This window comes from Nyctereutes procyonoides, unplaced genomic scaffold, assembly GCF_905146905.1.
Source record: "Nyctereutes procyonoides isolate TBG_1078 unplaced genomic scaffold, NYPRO_anot_genome, whole genome shotgun sequence".
Taxonomy (NCBI): domain Eukaryota; kingdom Metazoa; phylum Chordata; class Mammalia; order Carnivora; family Canidae; genus Nyctereutes; species Nyctereutes procyonoides.
The window spans coordinates 269,341-291,778 of record NW_026575109.1 but is presented as its reverse complement, the minus strand read 5'-3'; the positions used below and the strand labels follow the sequence as shown (position 1 = coordinate 291,778).

General features: G+C 37.5%; 1 protein-coding gene across 5 annotated transcripts in view; it reads left to right on the top strand.

The window, feature by feature from the left end:
- The window catches only part of LOC129514825 (rho GTPase-activating protein 20-like), a 34,817-nt gene extending 12,965 nt beyond the window's left edge, over positions 1-21,852 (top strand). For 2 of the 5 annotated variants that reach the window (XM_055333527.1, XM_055333528.1), the window contains 10 exons: positions 882-982; positions 7,834-7,911; positions 10,327-10,387; positions 12,940-13,125; positions 14,707-14,882; positions 16,205-16,366; positions 18,123-18,232; positions 18,754-18,943; positions 20,357-20,468; positions 21,427-21,852. In XM_055333527.1, the coding sequence (XP_055189502.1) occupies positions 941-982; positions 7,834-7,911; positions 10,327-10,387; positions 12,940-13,125; positions 14,707-14,882; positions 16,205-16,366; positions 18,123-18,232; positions 18,754-18,796 (858 nt within the window). In that variant the 5' untranslated portion in view covers positions 882-940 and the 3' untranslated portion in view covers positions 18,797-18,943; positions 20,357-20,468; positions 21,427-21,852. Of the gene's footprint in view, positions 1-881; positions 983-2,436; positions 2,478-3,094; positions 3,177-7,833; positions 7,912-10,326; positions 10,388-12,939; positions 13,126-14,706; positions 14,883-16,204; positions 16,367-18,122; positions 18,233-18,753; positions 18,944-20,356; positions 20,469-21,426 lie in introns of all 5 variants that reach the window. The other 3 variants (XM_055333529.1, XM_055333531.1, XM_055333530.1) reach the window with 3 other exon arrangements.
- Positions 21,853-22,438: the final 586 nt, after the last annotated feature.

Genomic DNA, 22,438 nt, shown 5'->3' with positions numbered 1-22,438 from the left:
GGCTTGAAAAGGATAACATTGTAATCTATTGTCTACCAAGCTGGTGACTCAGTTTTAGACCTCCCATGACACTTGTTTTGCCTTGTACTCGGCCTAAGAAGGTGCTTATAATCACATGGAAGCAAGTAGATAATGTATAGTGGGAACTACTGGAGTAATTTCCTCCAGTTTTGATCAATGGTTTTTCAAATGGGCTCTAGTAGCCACTTGAGGAGTTAGGTGTTCTAGTTATGTGGAAGGAGAATCAACAGAGTGAGGTTCAAGGTCTCCTCTCCAAGATCCTGCCCTCTGATTCCCAGGGAGTATCTGCATTTTTAAATCACCAGAATAGATTTCTTGAGCAAGTACTATTAAAGGGTCCAATTAAATTTGAAAAATTGCTTTTACACTCCCAAGTTAATTCCCTTAACAACAGTATGTAATTATACAAATAAATTGATCATGTCGTTGAATACTAGGTTGCCTGAATTGCTGTGTACAGATTATCTTAGTTGGTGACGATCTAAAACAAAAATATGATTCCATTGAGTAGAGGTTAGTTGTGTAAGACACATTCTTAGGCTGACATGAGGATGGGGAATGTGGCTCTCGACCCTGGATATCCTGAGCAGACACCTCTGAGTTTACAGGGATCATGCCACACTTGCATCTCTGTTTGAAACATCCACACCCCAAGCCTCATTCCTGTTTTACGTGGTTGCACTTAACACACTGCTTTCTTCTCCTCACCCCACTCCACCAAAATCTCACAGGTCATCATAAAGGTAAGACAACAAAAATGTTTACAAGTTGTTAATTTATTAATCCTATAATGCAGCTGTTGACTTTGTGAAAATTCAAAGCTTATTGGGAAGAAACATGTATTTATATCCTCTCTGCAGGTCTTCTTTTCCATAAAGATCATCAGTTCCCATTGCTTAATGTCTTCTCCAGGTCGCAAATGGAAGGAAATAGTTTCAAATGGGAATATATAAAGTCTTTGGTAAGGGAGTTTCCAAGATAGTTTTTTTCCCCTAATAGGAGGAAAATGTGGAAGCCACGTTTATACATGTTACATTAGTTAAAAAGCTGTATAAATACATAGAAGGCACTTATAACAACACCTGGCACCTAATGCTTTTGTTACTGATTATTATTACTGTTCTGCAGATTGGCATGAGTAACTAGAAGCTGTGTCTATGCACCCAGGCAGGTTGGGACACTAAATGGGCATTCTACTTTCTTGGTGTGACAGGTCCTGAAATGATAATGGAGGGGGTGGGGAGCAGTGTTGCTGGTAGAAATATAGAATGTGGCAGCCACCGTGGACAGTTTGATGGCTCCTCAATAAGTGAAACAGAATTACATATGACCTCCAGACACATATCCAAGAGAAAGGAAAACTTATGTCCATGCAAAAATTGATACACAAAAGTTTGTAGCATCATTGTTGACAATAGCAAAAGAAAGAAAGAAAGAAAAAAGAAAGAAAGAAGAAAGAAAGAAAGAAAGAAAGAAAGAAAGAAAGAAAGAAGAAAGAAAAGAAAGAAAGAAACCAAGTGTTTATCAACAAATATACAAAACGTGGTGGTACAGGAGCTAGGGACAGGAGAGAAGGGAGAGTGCCTGCTTAATAGACACATGTTTGCTTTGGGTTGATAAAAATGTTCAGTCACGATGATTGCACAAAACTGTGAATGTACTAAAGGTCACTAATGGTCAATTTTCTTTTATGTGTAATTTACCACAATTAAAAAAAATGCTGGTAAGTGATAAGTCCATGTGTGAATGAGCCTTAAGACATTCGCAACTTTGGATATTAAATGCTGTGAAATTTTTAGCAGAGAAAATACTGATCTCTAGTAATTTTGCATCAGTGGATTGATCTTTCTCAGAAGATCACAGTGATGAAGAATAAGGTTTTTAGGAACTAATTTAACATTACAATCTGCCATATGTATAAAGAAATAAAAATATTACAGGTGTTTTTTTCCTAAAAAGATATTCTTGTTTCTGAGCCAAGACAGTTCCATCAAAATGCTAAATTCCTTAAATATGATTTAATTTGAATGGTAATATTCTTTATATCCAAATAGCCCTTGCAGCTGCAGGAACACTCTGAGCTATAATTAACCCTTTTCCAGTTCTGGAAACTAAATATCAAAGTGCTTAACAACGTGCCCGTGATCACATAGCTTGCATCACATAGTCACAATTAAGCTTTCAGATTTGAAATCAACTTTTCTTCCACTTTAGGATCTACTTCCCATTTCTTTAATACCACTCACAAAAGAGTGGAGTCCATCAAAAGCCCAACTCTAAGGGAAGTACAATTTATACATCCACATCCCTTAACAACAGGCTGCTGATATTTTTAATCTGGAATGGTGATCTTAATATGTTAGTAGGAGTATTGTACGTTCCTCAATTTTTGTGTTCTCATTTTTTAAATTGCAGTTCTTCGGAACAAAAGGAAAATGGTGTTCTTACCTTCAAAGGTATTTTGTCAGTATAGTTATTATAAGTCTTTAACCCATGATGAAAAAATGTAAATCTCTTCAAAGCAGTGCCCCCAAACTATACTCCCTCCCCTTAGTAGAAATTGTTACACTATCCTCCAATAATTTCTTATTTAATTGTACCCTGGCCATTACTACAAATAACCTGCTCTCCTTTACATGCATATATTGCTTATTTTTGATGAAATTCTGGTTATCACTCTCATCTTCCCCCACTCTCCAACCTCATGATTATAGCTAACATTATTCTCAAAACATATATTAAATTTCCATAAGTGCAGCTTACTCTACTGAGTAATGCTCAAAGCAACTTCTCATTCCTACATTGGAAGGTGCTAGTAGGCCCTCCGGTCTAGGCAGGAAAGCTTTGGTGACTGGATCTGCTGGTCAAATCTCACATGATCTATTGTTTTCTGAGTCACAGTTTATTTTCCTGAAATATTTTTGCATGTTTCCTTCCAACCCAAAATTTGGTTTTGCTGAGCTTATTTATATGCATTTAAAAATAACGAAGTATGTTGAAAATATGAGCAACATAAATCGATTTAAAAGTAAGGTAATTTACTCTATTTTGGGTTGCTATTGAATTCGATTAGGTACATCATGCTAGCCAAAGAGAAGGAGTAGCCAAAAAGCATTCCCCTCAAAATCTTCACAGAGGACAAGAACTGTGCCTGTGTAAGTATTTTTAAGACCAACAATTCAATTCTGAGTTCCTAGTTCTGACTGAATGAAACATGGAGATAGAGGTGGAGACACAGAGAGGGAGGAAGCAGTGAGTTGGGGAGGGAGCAAGGAGAGAGCAAAAGATAGGAAAAGAGAGAGAATATTTAGAAAAGTACCACGCAGAAAAATGTATTTTCCCCCTCTACATGTACTTCTTTGTAGACCTAAAAACTGCGTCCTAGGTAATATGAAGCAAGAGGAATACATACTACAGTGCTTAAGCAAGGAAAGAGTATTGGATGTTAAATGTCTATAACATTTCTCTGGATCCTTCTAATTGCTTATAGTGGCTTGTAATAAGTGATTTAGAATCAGCCATTTTTTTCCAATGGCCACCAATGGTCTGGATTGTCTCCACAGTTCTTTATCCCATCCATGATATAAACTCAGAGAATAGTTGTAAATATAAAAGTAATACAAAAACACCCCGTATACTCTTTATATAGATTCACCTATTGGTAACACTTTATTCCATTTGCTTTATGATTTATTTTCTTTCTCTGTGTCTATTACATGTATGTGTATACTTACGTTTGAGGGTCATACATATACTATGGCCCTTTTTCCTTAAACCTAAGCATTTCTTAAGAATAAAGATATTCTACAGTTATCATCTTTAGTGAATTTAACCTTGGCATGATACTTTACTCTGCAATTCCCATTCTCATTTTGTCAGTTGACCTCAATAATGTCTCCTCTCTAGTACAGGATCCACTTAAGGATCAGGTGTTTCATTGAGTAGTTATGTCAAATGCAGAGGAGTTTTGAAAAGTCTTTTGTTCCAAGGAATTATCAGGATTGAATTGAACTAAGAGGGATGACACTTTTAAGGGATCAACATATTTCTATTTCATTTTCTTTATACCGTGGAGAGAAAAAAATCAATTGACCCAGTTTTGTGTGTAAAATTTGATTTCTGAAATTGTAGTACAGTAGCCAAGACATTTACAATGATGAACAAGATACTTTGGGTATCTTTAAGTGGTATTTTTTGTAGTTGTTGTTATAGTTTGAAGTAGCTCTAGATCACACAAAACAGTATTTGAAGGTGGAAAAAAAAAGGTATTCCTGGCTAAAGCAAAAGCCATGCAAATATTTTGATCTGTTGCTAAGTGCCGGCTAGATGCACTGCATGAAGGAGAGAGAATTCTCTAGCAGCAGAGCACATTCTTGTCTCTGCCTTTGATATCAATTGTGGCAGTGGTTTACATTCAGAACTTTCCTTGGAAAATTACCTTGAAATTTTTAAAACTCAACTTTATTGAGGTATAGTTTGGGTGAAATAAACATTTCTGATGTTCTTCACCCATTCTTAAAGATCCAAGTTTCCCACTGCACTGTTTCACTTCATCGTAGAGAGATGATTCTTAGCATTTCTTGTGCAGAACTGGTGCAAACAGATTTACTTAATTTCTTTTATCTGAATACAGCTTTATTTCACACTGACTCTTGAAGGATATTTTTGGGGGTGTAGAATTTTGTTTGCAAATTTTTTCCTTTTAGTCCTTTAGAGATGTTCCAGTCTTTTGGTCTTGATGCTTTCTGATGAGCAGTCTGTGATCATTCAAACATTAATCCTCAGTAGGTGATTTGTCATTTTTTCTCTAGCTGCTTTCAAGTTTTCTCTTTATTTTGGGTTTTTTAGCAGTGTGGCTATGAAGTACCTAAGCATGGATTTCTTTGAATCTGTCCTATTTGACATATTCTGAATTTCTTGAATTTATAAATTTATGTCTTCACCAAATTTGGGAAATTTTATTCATTATTACATCAAATATTTTCTTCCTCATTATTTCTCTTTCTCTCCTCCTGACAGTTCAATTCTTTGTATATCAGACACTTTCACATTGTTCAGAGATCCCTCAGGCTCTGTTAATTTTTTCAATCTTTTCCCCCCTTTTCTTCTTCAGACTGGATAATTTCTAGTATCTATTTTCAAATCACTGACTTCTTTTCATCATCTCCATTATGCAATGTAGCCTAGTCAATAAATTTTTTAAAAATATTTTTCAGATAGAAATTTCTATTTTTAAATATTTTTCCTCTCAAAAAAGGAAAAGACTTATTTCTATACTAAGATGCCTTTATTTTTGTTTATTGTGAGCTATGTTCATTTGCATCATTGAGTATTATTGTAATAGCTGTTTTTGGCTAATAGTCTAAGCATCTAGATCATCTCAGGTGTGGCTTCAGCTCTTGAAAGTTGATCACATTTTCCTGGTTCTTCATATATTAAGTAACAGTTTGACTCATGAACAAAAACTAACTTTTCTTTTTCTTTTGAATTATTTCAAAAAATATTTTATTTTTCTGAAGTTTATTTTTCTAATAATAAATTTATTTTTTATTGGTGTTCAATTTGCCAACTTACAGAATAACACCCAGTGCTCATCCCCTCAAGTGCCCCCCTCAGTGCCCATCACCCATTCTCCCCCAACCCCCGCCCTCCTCCCCTTCCACCACCCCTAGTTCATTTCCCAGAGTTAGGAGTCTTTATGTTCTGTCTCCCTTTCTGATATTTCCCACACATTTCTTCTCCCTTCCCTTATATTCCCTTTCACTATTATTCATATTCCCCAAATGAATGAGACCATATAATGTTTGTCCTTCTCCAATTGACTCACTCCACTCAGCATAATACCCTCCAGTTACATCCACGTCAAAGCTAATGGTGGGTATTTGTCGTTTCTAATGGCTGAGTAATATTCCATTGTATACATAAACCACATCTTCTTTATCCATTCATCTTTCGATGGACACCGAGGCTCCTTCCACAGTTTGGCTATTGTGGACATGGCTGCTAGAAACATCGGGGTGCAGGTGTCCTGACGTTTCATTGCATCTGATCTTTGGGGTAAATCGCCAGCAGTGCAATTGCTGGGTCATAGGGCAGGTCTATTTTTAACTCTTTGAGGAACCTCCACACAGTTTTCCTGAGTGGCTGCACCAGTTCACATTCCCACCAACAGTTTAAGAGGGTTCCCTTTTCTCCGCAACCTCTCCAACATTTGTGGTTTCCTGCCTTATTAATTTTCCCCATTCTCACTGGTGTGAGGTGGTATCTCATTGTGGTTTTGATTTGTATTTCCCTGATGCAAGTGATGCGGAGCATTTTCTCATGTGCATGTTGGCCATGTCTGTCTTCCTCTGTGAGATTTCTGTTCATGTCTTTTGCCCATTTCATGATTGGGTTGTTTGTTTTTTGGTGTTGAGTTTAATAAGTTCTTTATAGATCTTGGAAACTAGCCCTTTATCTGATACATCATTTGCAAATATCTTCTCCCATTCTGTAGGTTGTCTTTTAGTTTTGTTGTCTGTATCCTTTGCTGTGCAAAAGCTTCTTATCTTGATGAAGTCCTAATAGTTCATTTTTGCTTTGTTTCTTTTGCCTTTGTGGATGTATCTTCCAAGAAGTTACTGTGGCTGAGTTCACAAAGGGTGTTGCCTGTGTTCTCCTCTAGGATATTTGTTTAGAGAGAGTTCTGTCTAATGGAATTTGTCTGTTGGGAGAACCTACAACATGAAGGAAAGTATACATGCATCCCTTGAATTACTATTTGAATTACTATTGAATTACTTTTGGACCATCTGTGATATCAAGCAATTGCATTCAATTCATAAGAAGAAAAATACAATGAAAGGACAAGGAATGAATTATGAAAGAGTTTCTTTTAACTTTGTTTTTAATATTTTCAAGGCCTGTGGATGTCCACTTGTGCTGTTTGGGTCTTCTTTATGCACTGTTTCCCAAGGACACAGGCCCCATTGCCTAAAAATGTTATAAAAACTGTATGCATAGTAAATGTTCTGGTTACATATTCTCTTATTTTAAAATGACTTTTGTAATTCAGATAGTTTCATAGATCTATCTCAGATTCCTATTAACCCCTTTCAAAAAATTTTCTGTAAAGTTTTCCTAGTTGTATGGAGCAGTTTCTCAATGTATGGTCTGATAGAGAGCTAGTATAAGTAACTACTCGCTGGCAGAGTTGTGAACGGAACATAAACTTCTAACATTTCCAGTCTCATTTCCTAGACTCATTGGTTTTATTTGTCTTAACAGATTTCAAGAATGGAAGTCTTAGTTAACCATGATTCCTGACACAAAGAAAATATGGACTAAATAGTAGTTTTTAAAAAGTGTTTCATAGCCAGTTCTTACTCTGATTTTACTGAAACTATGTAATTACAAAGGAACTAAGCCATACTATAAAAACACAACTCAGTAAGACAGAAAAGTATCTAGTGCCTTCCTTTAATACTACCCCCTCCCTCCATTTTGGAAATAGCCTTATGGAGCTGAGGGTCACCCCATGTGCCCTCTTGGAATTCTCAGTTTTTCTCTTCCTTGCTTAAGTTGCTATATTTTGTATGCCACAAATTCTTGGAGGGAAATATATGTTTTACTGACATATTTCCTACTAGCTTCATTTTATATAAAAAAATGAAAATATAATTAAGGGTTTGTGTTCTACACATGCTTTACTTTGTCCTTACCTGAAAACAAGCTTCACCTTGGAGTATGGGTAATAATTTGACAACAATTATTCGGTCACATGCTTTAAATTTAAAAAAATTTGTAGCAATTTTTCTTATTTATTTTTTACAGCCCATAACTGTAACAGTGACAAATTCAGACACAGCAAATGACACCATCAACATGTTACTACCAATGCTGAGAATAACTGTAAGTTGCCTACAAACTATTTTTAGTTTAAGAACCAACTTTAAACTTTGATTTTTGAGATTTGTGTTTGTGTGTGTATGTGTGTGTTGTGCACCTCCCATCATAAGACAGCTGATTATTATAGATAACATAATCATATTTTGTCCTTCAAAATTTAGAAATTAAAGGCAGCAAAGCTATAGTATTAGCTTATACATGAGTGCTATTCTTATATTCCCATTTTAAACTTTCAGCAAATTCAAAGTCATAGCCTAAAATTAGGCTATAATTTTAGAGTACAAATAACAACATGCAGTTTATTGTATATATTTTTAAACACAGAAAATAAAATGTTTCTAAATTTCTAAATATTTCCTCCTCTATTGGACTCTTCTTTCTGTGTTCTTTTTTTTAATTTTTTAATTTTTTATTTTTTATTTATTTATGATAATCACACACAGAGAGAGAGAGAGGCAGAGACACAGGCAGAGGGAGAAGCAGGCTCCATGCACCAGCAGCCCGACGTGGGATTCAATCCCGGGTCTCTAGGATCACACCCTGGGCCAAAGGCAGGCGCTAAACCGCTGCGCCACCCAGGGATCCCCTTTCTGTGCCTTCAATTCTGAAACATCCCCATCCCTATTGGCCCTAGTTATCACACAAGGAAGGACTCAATCCATTTAATGAATCCTAAATTACATGTTCTGTTGTACATTTTGACATAAAGACCCCATGGCTACAAGCTACCTCCTTTTGATTCAGATCCTGAGGATGAGGCAGCTCATATCCTTTATGAACTGGTAAAGACAAAGACAAGTTCTGAATAAGACCATGGATCTCGGGCATTTGTACATATCACTTTCATCTTGTTTTGGTTTTAACTGTCTGTTCTCCTTTACGTTTTGATGGTGCTGGTGTGAGTTGCTGATATCTTTTTATGAAAGAGAAATATATTTGAGGATGAGGTTTTATAAGGGAAAAAAGAGGGACCGTGATAGATGGAGAGAAACAAAGGGAGCGCTTGGAAAGTACGGATTCTTATCTAAAATCCTCTGTAAATGTGACATGACATAATCATAAGATTGTTTGTAAATTCTATCTGACCCAATGGTATAATAAAGCCCTTTAAAATTTCAGAGCAACTAGAATTTGGCAGAAGAAATCAATGATTTCTGTACAAACAACATTTAATAATACATCCAATATAAAATTGAATTTCTATGTACTGACTAAAGCACATCTCTACATACTTTTTTAATCTGTATGATCTATAAACCCTAAGTAAGAATTAAATCCTGGAAAAGAGAGTGAGTGGTTTGAGGGATGAAACTGGGGAGGCTGATTAGTGATATAACTCATATTATTTCATGTTTGTGATTTTCTTTGCTTAAAGTGATCAATGTCACTAGGCAAAGAATTTCTATTTTAATGAGGAACTGGGGTTATTTGATTTTATGTATACCTGATTTAAGGGATTCCAGCATAGCATTTCCAAACCCTACCCTACCTTATTAGCTCTTACTTATTTGCAACACAATTTTGAGCACATTTAGCTGTGTGTGTGTGTGTGTCTGTGTGTGTGTGTCTGTGTGTATCTGTGTCTGTTCCCATACCTATGACATTCCTTCATAAGGTGAAGGCCATGATTTTTAATCAACAGTCAAGGCAAGCATGGTAACTATTACCAATAATTCCATTTCAAACATTTTTTGCTTTAGTCTCCTGGAAGACTCTTTAAAATAGTTCAGCAATCTTTATAAATTAGAATTGTTCGTTTCAAACAATTGGGATTTCCAGTATTACTGGGCAATAATTCTGCTGGGAGTAATCGTTTTCTGCATCTGACATGTTGTCTAGACTCCTCATCCTTTCTCTCCCTAAAGTGGGGCTACCCTGCACCAAAGGCAGTGGCTGACTTCCGTCCACTATCTCCTCAAGGTCTCTTGGGCATTTGTCTCCTTTTGCTCAGGGCTGCTGAGCTATTGATGCCTCTCAAGTTACTTTGCTCAGGAATAGTCATAGCAGAGTATATGACTCTCTGGACAACATGCATGTCTGGGCAGGGACATTTGGAGACAAAAGCCAACACTATCCAAGGAGTCTAGAGACAGCAGAAGAGAGGACTCTGAGATGAGACTTTTCCTCCTTAGTAAAGGGGCACAAATCTCATTTCTTATGCCATGGGCCACCCACAAAGTGGGGGGCTAGCTGTACTGTGGTTTCCCGGTCTTTATCAAAAATGACAAAAATCTGGGACAGTCTACTGGAAGCTGTGAGGGGAACTAGTTAACAAGTACTATAGCTACCTCCATGGACCAAATAACATTTATACTGGCCCCAATTCTTTCTTTTTGGAAACACAGATATGCTAAGGAAATGTGTTCTTCAAGTACTGTGAAAGATTTGTTTTGACACCTAGTTCTTTTTGTTTCCAAGGGCTCTGAGAAAGACTACCAGCTGTGGGCGAGTTCTGGCAAGGAAGAAGTTCCACTAATTGGTAAGTGTCAGGGAAAATCTAAGATTGAATTGATTAGGTTCAAAATTGTAACTCTAAGTTTCAAAGTAATGGTTGTTCTTTCTTAAGCTTCAAAATCCTTAAAAGTGAAAATCACATGCAATATTCACTCACATTTTATTAAATAATTACCAGGTACTATTTCCCAGGCATTGATAACATCTCTTCATTCAGCAGCTATCATCTAGTGAGGGAGAGAAATGTAAATTTTTGTTTCTACTTCTTTTTACCTGACAAACAGAGCTGTCTTGAAAAAGTGTGATTATTTATTATTTACTTACTTATTTACTCACTTAGGTATGAAAGCAAAATGGTTTGGAATTTTTCCCATACATTTATTTTTCATATTTCAATCTTGAATTCTAGTTCCTAACTACTAAGAAGCCTCTATTTTGTGAGAATCCTCTAAAATCCAGTTATGTCTCTGAATCCATGTATAGATATGTATTTAACACCCTTGCCCTGTGCCCAGTTTTCTCTGCATCATAAGGAAAATGAGATAATCACATTTAAACTCCTCTAGTCTTCACTGATGAAATTGCCTGCACTTTGCTGTTTCTCAGGTTTTTTCCATCGCTGTTCTTAAGGTTATTGATAAACAGATTGCACCTCTTCTAAAATAGTTATTAGCACAAGTTCTCCGAAAAAAAAAATGTTTGGATTAGCAAAATTGTTTAGTGTTTCCAGTAATGGAAGGATTTTTAAAAAAGAAAAAGAAGACAGGATCGGAAGCAGACCTTGAAGTATAGTAATGGATGGTCATGGTGACAATAATGTCTTCTAGAAACCTTAAAGCATTCTTTCTTACATGAATTTTTTTATCCTTTTAATAAACCTGTGAAGCTATAACTCTTTTTCAAATAATCTGGAAATCTAAACAACCAATTTCTTAAAAAAAAAAAAAAAAACAATTTCTTTCTGCAAAATATATATTCCCAGTCTTAGACTATAGAGTCACAAAGCGCATCACTGAGAACAAAATCCCCCAATACCACTTCCTGTTTTGAATTAATGTTGACATCTTTGTAAAAGTTGGACAGGGGCAGCCCTGGTGGCTCAGCGGTTTAGCGCTGCCTTCAGCCCAGGGTGTGATCCTGGAGAGCTGGGATCCACTCCCACATCGGGCTCCTGCATGGAGCCTGCTTCTCCCTCTGCCTGTGTCTCTGCCTCTTTCTTTCTCCGTGTTTCTCATGAATAAATAAATAAAACAAAAAAAAAGTTGGTTAGCAGTAAAAAGGAAAAAAGCTAATTACTTATATATTTTTAATAAAGTGCATTAATTTAGATAAAACGATATAGATGATAACTTTTTAGACTTTGAATAGCTTCATACATGGAAGCAGCTCTAAGGAATCCGAAGAGCCTGTCATTCATGATGATCCATTAGCAGCATTCAAAATGCATTTTTTTTTAACATACTCTCAATTCTCAATTGTGGATTAACTTTTGGTTATCTTGGTTTGGTTGTATTGCTATTGTAGAAGCTTCTTTTTCCCTAATAGAGGGAAGTCCCTGTGATTCTTGTGAACATAGCATTTATGACAGATGAAAAGAACAGCAAAAGCTCCCTTAGGTACATTCAATAATTAATCAGAAATGACAGAATGAGAATTTTCATTCTATTCTTAAAAAATGAAATTCATATCATAGCATAGGGTCTTTGAGAATTCTCTAGAGAGGAAAAACATTTTGAAGCATTAAAGAGCAAAATAAATCACTTGGCAGGCAATTCTGGATGGCTCTGGGTGTGGTTTTCTATTCTCTAACCATCGTTTTACATATAGCTTCTGGGTTTCCAACTTTGCACAGCCTTCCTTCTGATCATTGCCTGGTCAGACACCCCTTGGAGGGAGGGCAGCAGTGGGAGGGAACCATAAAGCATAAGGGCAACCCATCCTACTACTCTACAGTAGCTCTGGCTCAAGAATTGACAAAAGGAAATGAAAAAAAAAATCTGTTCAACTGACATTATGTGGGAGAGAATAGTGAAGATAGGAATTCTTAATATATATATTCCAAATATTTTTTTTAAAATATTAACCAAAAAATAAAAATAAATAAAAAATAAAACATATTAACCACCAATGCTTATTAATATATTCACTCTGATAAGTTTGTGTGTGGACAAGCATTTCAAAGAATGAATGTAAGGCTCGACAGGGTCAAGTAATTTGCCTAAGATGTATAGATCTAGTTAGTGTCAAGGCACAAACTAGAAAACCTTAAACATTCTCAGATAGAAACACAGCAAAAGTCAGCATTGTTTAATGCATTCATGAATATATGTATTCCAAGCAAAGTAACATGTTTTAACTTTTTTTCTCTTCTTAAAATCTTTCCCTTGGGCACACGCTTTCTGTAGGGTGTGCCCGACAAGGGTGCATATGATGCTCACTCAGGAGGCACAGCCTTCCTTATCTAGAAGTCCCAGAAAAATAGCAACATATAACAGGGTGATGCTTACTCTCATGGTAAGGTAGGTTTGATGACAGCCATCATCATCAGCCTGAATATTCAGATATTTTTCCATACAGGACACGAACATCCCTATGGAATTAAAATGAGCCATCTTCCATCTACTAAACTGCTACCAAAGGAACCAGAGGACTCCATCTCTCCTTCCACAACTCAAGAGTCCCTACTGGAGCAGAAGATCACAGAGATGCAAATTCAGTTCATGCTGAAGCCCAGGCACCCAGCCCAGAACAAGCAAGGGAAAGGTGAGCCACTTGCCTTTCTTCAAGTGCCTTCCCTTGGCTCATGTCTCCATGCTTAAACACAATTCAGACACACAGTTTATTCTTTCTGGGTGAGCTTATTGTCATCGATGAGGAGGAACAGTATAGGCAAGAACGCAAAAACTACCCAAAATCAAGCTTAGAAAAACTCAAAAATCTGACATCAAGACTCAACTCCTTTCTATGAAGGTTGTTTGCTTATTTTAAATCTTCTAGGTAGACCATTACTCCTTTCTTTCCCTATATCCCCAGAGCACTTTCAAGGCTGCCCTGAGCCATGCCTTCTGCTGAGTAGTATATTATATATTTAGTTGATTGAGTTGTAGGCAGAATCATTTATATTAAAGTTTAGCAAACTGAAGCTTTAGAATGTTGAGCTTCCTAAGTGGCAGAACCAGGATGCTTCTGGTACAGTGCTGGCACCCACATGAGTGGAGGTGGTAATGCACTCACTACTTCCCAGAAAAGCCAAGTGTCCAGGTGTTTAAGGTTATTTAGTGAAATGTTGCTCATCTGTTTATCCTTCAACAGCCTGGCTCATCTGTTGACTCTTAAAGAATTCAGTTATTTAAGCAGATAATTTAAGCAAGGTATCTTCAAAGGGAAACATTCACAGCTGAGCAGTAGAAACTTTGAACTCAGCTTTTCACTGCTGATCACCTCTTCTTTGGAAAGCTCTTCCTTTGATAGGGAATGTTGACTCATTAAAAATCACCTCTGAAAAGTGGTGGTAAATAAATGCATTCATAACCTCTCATTGTTTTTCTATGTTTTCTTTCAAGCCTTGTACTTGTGTGTAGGTGTATATATACATGTATGTTTGAGTGTGTGTGTGAGGAAGTGTGTTTCCACACTTCATTGTGGTTTAGGCTCTTTTCAGTAAATGTTAAACCTATTTAACCGAAAACATCATCTTTGGGTGGGTTGGTGGGGTATGACAAGAGAACACACCCACCACATCACCACATAGCCAGCATGTAATGACTACTTCCCAAGGACCCTGACTGCAGAAAGTCATTCTTGGAGATGGGTCAGAGCAGAGGAACCAGAGAAGTAGGGGTCAGGGAGCTTGTGTCCTTAGAGACAGATCCTTTGGATGGTAGAAGCTTGAGCACTCAGAAAGCCAAAGAGGAAATCTGAAGCTGAGGGGAGACTGGCTGTGGAAGTAGAGGATTACCACACTCAGTTTGATTTGAATACCAAATCCTTCTAGCTTTTAAAATCAGATCTGACACCTGAACCCAATGATCACACCAGTAGAAAACAAACATCTATAGGTTCAGTGCCTCCTGATGCAGTGTAACAGACAGTAACTGATGGCACAGGAAATACTGACCTTGAGTCTGATCAAGTCTCTAGGTTTAACCATCAGTCTGAAGGACATGGGCAAGAACTCATCAACACCATGAGGATGCTATTAGCTAAAATCAGAACGTGGAGTGTTGTACACAACAAATGACTCCCTTTCCCTCTTCCAGCCACTACAATGAACACGCTGTATGATGGCAATGGTGAAAATAAGGCTAAGTGAATTAAAATACACTGATCTCCCTTCTTCTTTAGATTCAGGCCAGAAGACCACAAAAAGCAGTGCTTTCGGAAACTTGGCCTTTTGGCGGCGCGCTGGCACTTGCCAGAACAACCAGTGCACAGCTGTTCCTTCTGCAAAACCCAGACAGCTCTTTGGAGTTTCCCTCACAGATATCTGTGAGAATGACAACTTGCCCGTCCCAATTCTGGTTGGTCTCAATTTGGTCTTTTATTGCCTTCCTGAGGAGGGGGAACACGGAGAGGCTATGTGTTCCCATGGAAACCTACCCCAAATGGAGAAAGCATTAGACAGCCCCTGGCTGTGGCTGAGAAGCTTTGGTGGTGTCATTTGATTTAGCTACTGCAGAGTCATGAGGCCAATACGACAGGACAACGTTTTGTCCATTCCACTTGTTTCCACAGAGACCCTTGTAGGCCTGTTCAGATCAGTCAAAATGGACTCTGTGTGCATGAATCATCTTCACATTCTGCCATTGTCTTCCTGAACTGACAGTAGTCTCAGGTCTCCTTCAACTGAGTCTACTTAATCTAACAACTGAAAACATCTTACCTAAGCATAAAGACTCATCCTGCATCAAATATGAATCCATTAATCCTAACAGAATATGTTAAATGACAGCCACAGAGTTAGGCCTGTGTTATCTCAAATCGGTGTACTGAATTGTCAGTGTGGAAATTTGCTGAGTACCCAGGACCTCTGCAAGCACTGCACTAGATTTGGGAATGTTATGCTAGGTGTGAAGAAATTTGCCACGTTAGTTACATGCTAGCTACTACCCCAGTCCTTGCATCACAGCAGTTTTAGGGGGTAGCTAGCACTATCATCCTCCACACTTTACAAATGAAGTAGAAAGGTTTCACGACAGTTTGTATGTGTGCCAAATCACACAATAGATCAAAAGCATAATAGGTTTCCGATCCCTTGGTCTTTCTGACTCCAGCCTTTATTATCTTTCTACACTGCAGGGCAAGGACATGAAGATAGAGCAAAGGACAGTGAAAGACTCATGAAGGGAATGTAATTGGAGAATAAGAAGAGAGCATTTGAGCTTGATTTTAATAGGGGAAAGGAAATAGAGATAGTAGGAATGGATGATGCAATCACTTAAAGAAGAATCAACAAATGGGAAATGAGTATGGCAAAAAGTATTCCATACTTGGGGGAAGAGCATCTATGTAAGGGAATAAGGAGAAAAGACTGGTAAAGTAGGAGGCAGGTGAGGATTCCACAAAGGCCTTGAAACAGGGAAGTTTGACTTAAAAGGGTAAATTCAATGAAAAAATCTGATCTGATTAAATACGTGATTACAATGTTTCAGTGTATGAAGTAAGGTGGATTTTTGGGTAGAAACAATAGAGAGACATTAACTAAAGAATCTAAATTGACTTCAGTCCTTCCAGCTCTAAAACCGTACACCATCACATTCCCTAGGTCTTTCAAAAAGGAAGCAAGCTTTTGCTCTGAGCTTGGGATATGAAATGCCATATACTCTACTTTTTTTCCCTACAGGATATGCTCTCCTTTATCAATAGGAAAGGACCACTCATGGAAGGCATCTTCAGAATATCAGGAAGTAGAGTATCACGCAGAATTCTGAAGGAGAAACTAAGTTTTGAGGACAGAGTGAACTTGGACAGCGAATCTGTTCTTGTGGTAGCATCTGTTTTAAAGGTGGGGAAAGTTCTAGCTTTATCCACACATGAGTAACTGAGGCTGATTGGTGTCTTTCATTATGATTGCCCAAGGAGCATCACAGGCATAACTGATTAAGACCTTGACACACTGGAAAACACTTCATGAAATCAAAATTTAAGGAGGCTACTGTAGGAGTTAAAAGTCCCATACATTAGAAATACTTTCTGTTTTCACCACACACTGCCCACCTGAAGACTCCCTGCAAAATACTAATACTAGTATGACTACTAGTAATAATAAATTTCAAAATATCCACTGGCACATACATAATGTTTACCAAAGCAAACATCCTGCTTTTGATGACTTCCTCACCACCCTCCTAATGAAGGCAGTTTACAAAAGAAAAATCATATGAAACATTTGAAAATAGGTATAGAAGTTTACAATAGTAAGCAAATGTTTACTTTATGAGGAATCCAAAAAGGCTCAGTGAGATAACCAATCATTCTTAAGCATCCTTGTCTCCTGCCTCTTAATGCCTTTTACTTTATAAGTCATGGTGGAAGGACTTCACCATTTGTGCCTCCTTTCACCACATCCTAGGCATCCCTTTGTTAACATTTGTGATTTCTAGCCCACCATCCAAGGTTATAACGACATGGCAACCAGCTCTTGCTACATGCCTTTGATAAATACAACTTTTGAAGTAGGTGCAACAGACAAAAGTAGTTTGGAATTCTGAAAACTCAATAGATTGACTCAAGAAATAGATTAATTTTTAAATTATACAGCTAAATGACAGATATCCAGTTCTATTCCTAAAAGAGAAATGGAGAAACAAGTGAGAACTAGAACAAAGAATTTAATCCATCTACCTTGGCACTTGCTAACAGCTCTGAACAAAACTATGATAATGCAGTAATGATGACACTCTTAGAATCAAGGTCATATTTGGTCCTTCCTTCTCACATTTGATCTTTCCTTGTACCCCATTACTGTTCAACTATATGATAAATAGCAATAGTCCCTAACCACTACTATACTGGGCTACAGTAAAACACACCAGTAAATAAATAAATAGGCATCAAGAGACAGGGGAAAGAATGATGATACATTAGGTACTCGGATAGCATGATAAGTGTTGCCCTCCATAAGGTGCACACATGGAATTGATGTTTCTAGCAAGACTTAGTAGGGTCTTTTCTATTTCCGTGTTATAAGCACGGACTAGGAAGATGGTGACCACGTGTGCATAGAGTTCTTAGACATTTCAAAAGTTTTCCCTTCGTAAAGTTGACTAATCTTTGAGGAGAATCAGACTTTGCAACCTTGACCTGAATAGTATCATGTCAAGCTATCTGGAGAATTGGCCTACACTACAAATGAATATATCCTCAGGACCATCACGAGTTTGCCATTAGACTGTCTACTTTTGTACAGTTAAGGAAAGGAAGATTGAAACAATTAAGAGAGTAACTTTTGTAGTAGTTTGCAAAAAAGCACACAAAAAAGTGCCACATGATAGAAGGGAGCTTTGTCTTCCTTTCCACTTAAAACTAGGCTCTGCTTTGATGATTTCATTTTTTTGTTGGAAAAAATCCACACACCTGCTTTTGCATGTGCAATAAAGAGTCAGAGCTGAGTTCCATGTTGGTCACAGTTTGGGTATCTATGAAGGAAGTAAGGACTGAACTGAAGTTTTCTACTAAGTGTTTTCTCTGTAATATTTCCAATATATATATGCTATTATATATATGTGTGTGTGTATATATATATTTTTTATCTTCATAAGGATTTTCTTCGAAACATCCCAGGAGGTATATTTTCCTGCGACCTCTATGACAAATGGCTTGGTGTTATTAATGAAGGGACCAAGGAGGAGAAAATAAATGCAGCCCAGAGGTAATGATGCAATAATTACTCTATTCTGGTCATGTCTCAGAAATACAGCCAATATACTATTAAGTATATATTGGCTTACATTTTGCCACTTTTTCCACCAAAATAATGATCAATGCCAAAGAATTTCAATTCTTCACACCCATGGAGGCCAGTTTCAGAATACATGCATGCCTTATGGCTATTATTGCTCTTCTCCTGACCTTATTAATGTGGAATCCTTAGCCATTGTACACAATCTGAATATATAAAACTGATAGACAAAATTCAGTGTCCTAAGAGAGATGCTAGAGCATCAACAGCCAGTAGTATAACCTTAAGCTTGTCAAATATTTAACCAGAGAGGGTTAGCTCAGAAATTGAATTCGGTGAAACATTTTTTTGTATACATTCGTGCCTGGAACTCTGCTACAGTGGGTTGTGTACTAGATCTAGAAAGATGTTCTCTGTTCCCCGTCTCTATGCTTCCAGCTTCCTAAGTGCAATGACTTGCCTTATTCAAAAGTGCATCTTTCTGACTTTAGGCTTCTAGCCCAGCTGCCAAAAGCAAATGTTGTTCTCCTGTGATACCTTTTTGGAGTGTTATACAACATTGAGCAACAATCCTCATCCAATCAGATGACAGCTTATAATTTATCAGTGTGTATAGCTCGAAGCATTCTTTGTCCATCTAATTCCTGCAGCTTGGAATGGGAAGACATCTTCATAAAAAAGGTAGAGAGCTCTCATTTGTGTCCTCTGGGGTTTAGAATCCATGCTTTGAATCTGAAAAGTTTAGTAGTAAATCAGATGGATCAGTTCTGAAAAGTGCACATCTTCATAGGCTTCCTTGGAATGGCAGATTTCGTTATCCTACTCTGGTTTAATATGGGAAGGGGTGTTGTTAAAGTGGGAAACGCAGAGCAGTTGAGTCGCTTCTTTTCCATCCAGGAGATACAATACTAGACTGACTAAACAAAAGAGAGAGAAGAGTGGTGTAATATGATAGAAAAGAACTTTGGCTCTGGAATTTGACAAGCCAAGGATCAATTCAGCCTGATCCTTGAGCAGGGAGCTTGTAACCTTGGGCAAAGCCATGGCTTCCTCATGACACAATGGTAACAACACCTAGCTCCTCTGGTCATTACTGGCACATCCTAGGTGGCTTGGGCACTATGAGCACCAATGGCTCCAAACACATTGGCCTTCCTCTGTAAGTTGTGGCTCATTTAGAAAAATTGTTGGCTACTGTTTTGCCTCTGCTACATCAGACAGAAACTAGAGTATTCCAGGACATCCTAATGGAACCACACATGCCTAGTAAGATGATAGAATTTCCCCACAGTCATATTGAGAGCTAGCATTAGGCAAAGCAAGACATGAGAAGGGACTGCACTGCAGAAGGACAGACAGACATGTTTTCTCTCCAGCCGTGTTTTTCCTTAAACACACACACACACACACACACACACACACACACAGGAATCTCCACTTTCCAACTAAGATATTTCCTCATTTAAGAAATGTGTTTCAGGGATCCCTGGGTGGCACAGCGGTTTGGTGCCTGCCTTTGGCCCAGGGCGCGATCCTGGAGACCCGGGATCGAATCCCACGTCGGGCTCCCGGTGCATGGAGCCTGCTTCTCCCTCTGCCTGTGTCTCTGCCTCTCTCTCTCTCTCTCTGTGTGTGACTATCATAAATAAAAAAATAAAAAAAATGTATTTCATAAGTTTTTGTCTATGCTTTATACATTTTAATAAGATATTATACAAAAGTTACAACCCAATTGTACTGGAAACAAAATTTTAAAAAATTAGTAGATTTTAATAAATTAGGTTATTTGAAAACTATCCTAGTTTTAAAAATATAACCATTGATATCACAATGTAAGTTATAAAACTAGGCCACAGATGAGAACTTTAGCCCACTGACTAGTAGTATTTCAAATCCGTACCCAAAGTACACCGGAAAGTATCACTCTATGTTATTTTTCTTAGAGGACTCTGGTTTCTATATATGTTTATCAACTCTGAATTCTTCTTAGAAGTCTTTCACATTAATGGTTAGATCCAAGATTTATAAACAAAATGTGACTTATAGCTATGTCCTATGAAAAAGAGCACCCCATTGTTGCCTTTTTCATTACAGGTGTCTCTTGTACACTTTTTGATTGAAAATTGCCTCAAGATATTTGGAGAAGACATCACTTCTCTCTTGGGAGAGAATTCAATGAGTTGTGATAACAATGAGAAGGCTGCAGGTATTGTGAATAATTTAAGTGGCTTTAGCCAGATGGAGACAGCAAGGTTGCTGTGGGTCTGGCAGATACTTAGCCCTGTTCTGGAGCCCAGAGCATCCCCAGGGCAATGATTCCCAGCTGCTCCTTCTTCTGAAGGCTGGCTCACAGGTCAAGGGAGGTTGCACACTGTTGGAGACCCAAGGAAGCATAGAAACTTCAAGCAGTTTCTAACAGTATTAGGAGATAGCATGTATGATACAGGGTTTGGGAATTTTTTTCTAACAAAATTTTAAATGGATGCCACATATACATAACATTATATAGGTAGTTAAGCATATAATATGCAATTATTTAATTATATTTGTAATATATAAATGTGCACTGGTTGAAACCAGAGCATAAAGCTTTTAATTCTCCTCCCTCTTCTTTTTATTCAGTGGCTCTAGAGCCAACACTGGATTCGCGTGCTCTGTAAAATGAGTTGAAAAGAACCAGCATCACTGAGAGAAAAGGACTTGACTTGATGTCAAACAACCTCCCCCAGAGTACAAACTCCAGTGTCTCCATTTATCAGCTATATGACCTTTGGCCAATTACTCTAGCTCAGTATCACTTTATTCATGCCTAAAATGTGGATTAAAATAATGTCTAAATCTTAGAAATGTTGTCAAGATTCAATAAGATAAAGGATGTAAAACGCATTTCTAAAAAAGCAATTAATAGAACTAGGAGAAGTTCCCCTGAGACTACTGCGAGTACTATTGGAGCCTAACTAATTGTAGCTAACTGGCAACATGCCATTTTGTAAAACAGAGTTTAGATTCAGAACCTAGAGGCAATATCATTAGTCCCTCCATAGTTTTGACATGTCTTCATTTTTTCTTTAGTGTAATCCATGTCATCTGGAATTAAGATGAGTCTAGTGTCATGTCTGAGACTACTCTGATATAAGACAAATGTTTGTTTTTTATTTCCCCAGTGACAGAAAAACCACCTGTGAATCCAAGCAGTGAGAGTGACAGTAATTTCCCAAAAGGTACAACTGCAGAATGATACCAAGTCCCCATCTGGCATGGGTCCATCCACCTACATGTCTACAGTTTACTAAGTCACTGACGACTGGAATCTCCATATGACACTTGACACTTCTTTTTATTTTTCCAATGAATGAAAAATGAACCCCTTCCAAGACCCAGCTATTTCCATTTAAAGTTTTTTCCTTGCTCCCATATATTCATATTGAGGATATCTTCCCACAAAATATCTCCTCTATCTTCAATGCCTACCATATCTATCTTATTACATACTTTTTTGTCTGCTTGAGATCCCTTCTCTCTGTCTCCTTCACTGCTCTCTCTCACTCATGCGCACCCTCTTAATTAAATAAAAATCTTTAAGAAGATCATTTCATTTGTTTTCCCCTCTGATTTTGGTACCAAGAAGTAGGTCCTACTGTGACAAATACCTAAAAATGCCAAAGCAGCTTTAGAACTGGGTAAGGGGGAAGGCTGTAGAAGTTTGGAGGGCCATGATGGGAAAAGCCCACATTGCTGTGAAGGAACTATTGGTAGAAATAATAGATGTTGAAGGCGATTCTGGTAAGCATTCAGAAATAAAAGCAAGAGCTTCAGAGATAGATTCTATCTTCTTAGAGAATACATAACTAATCAGAAACAGATTGTTCGAAATATGGATGTTGAAGATCTTTCTGTGAGATCTCAGAATGGAAATAAGGAACATGTTATTGGAAACCATAAAAAAGGAGAACCTTGTCATAAAATGGCAGAAACTTGGCTTAATGAGTGTTCTAGTATTTTGTGGAAGTTTGAACTTGGAAACAATAAAATCAGATATTTATCTGAGTAGACTGCTCAAGAAAGTTTTAAAGGAGCTTGTTTCCTCCTGACTGCTTATACTAAAATTCAGGAAGAGAGAAATGAGTTGAAGAAGGTATTAAGCAAAAAGAAGTCAGGACTCAAAGATGTGGAAAA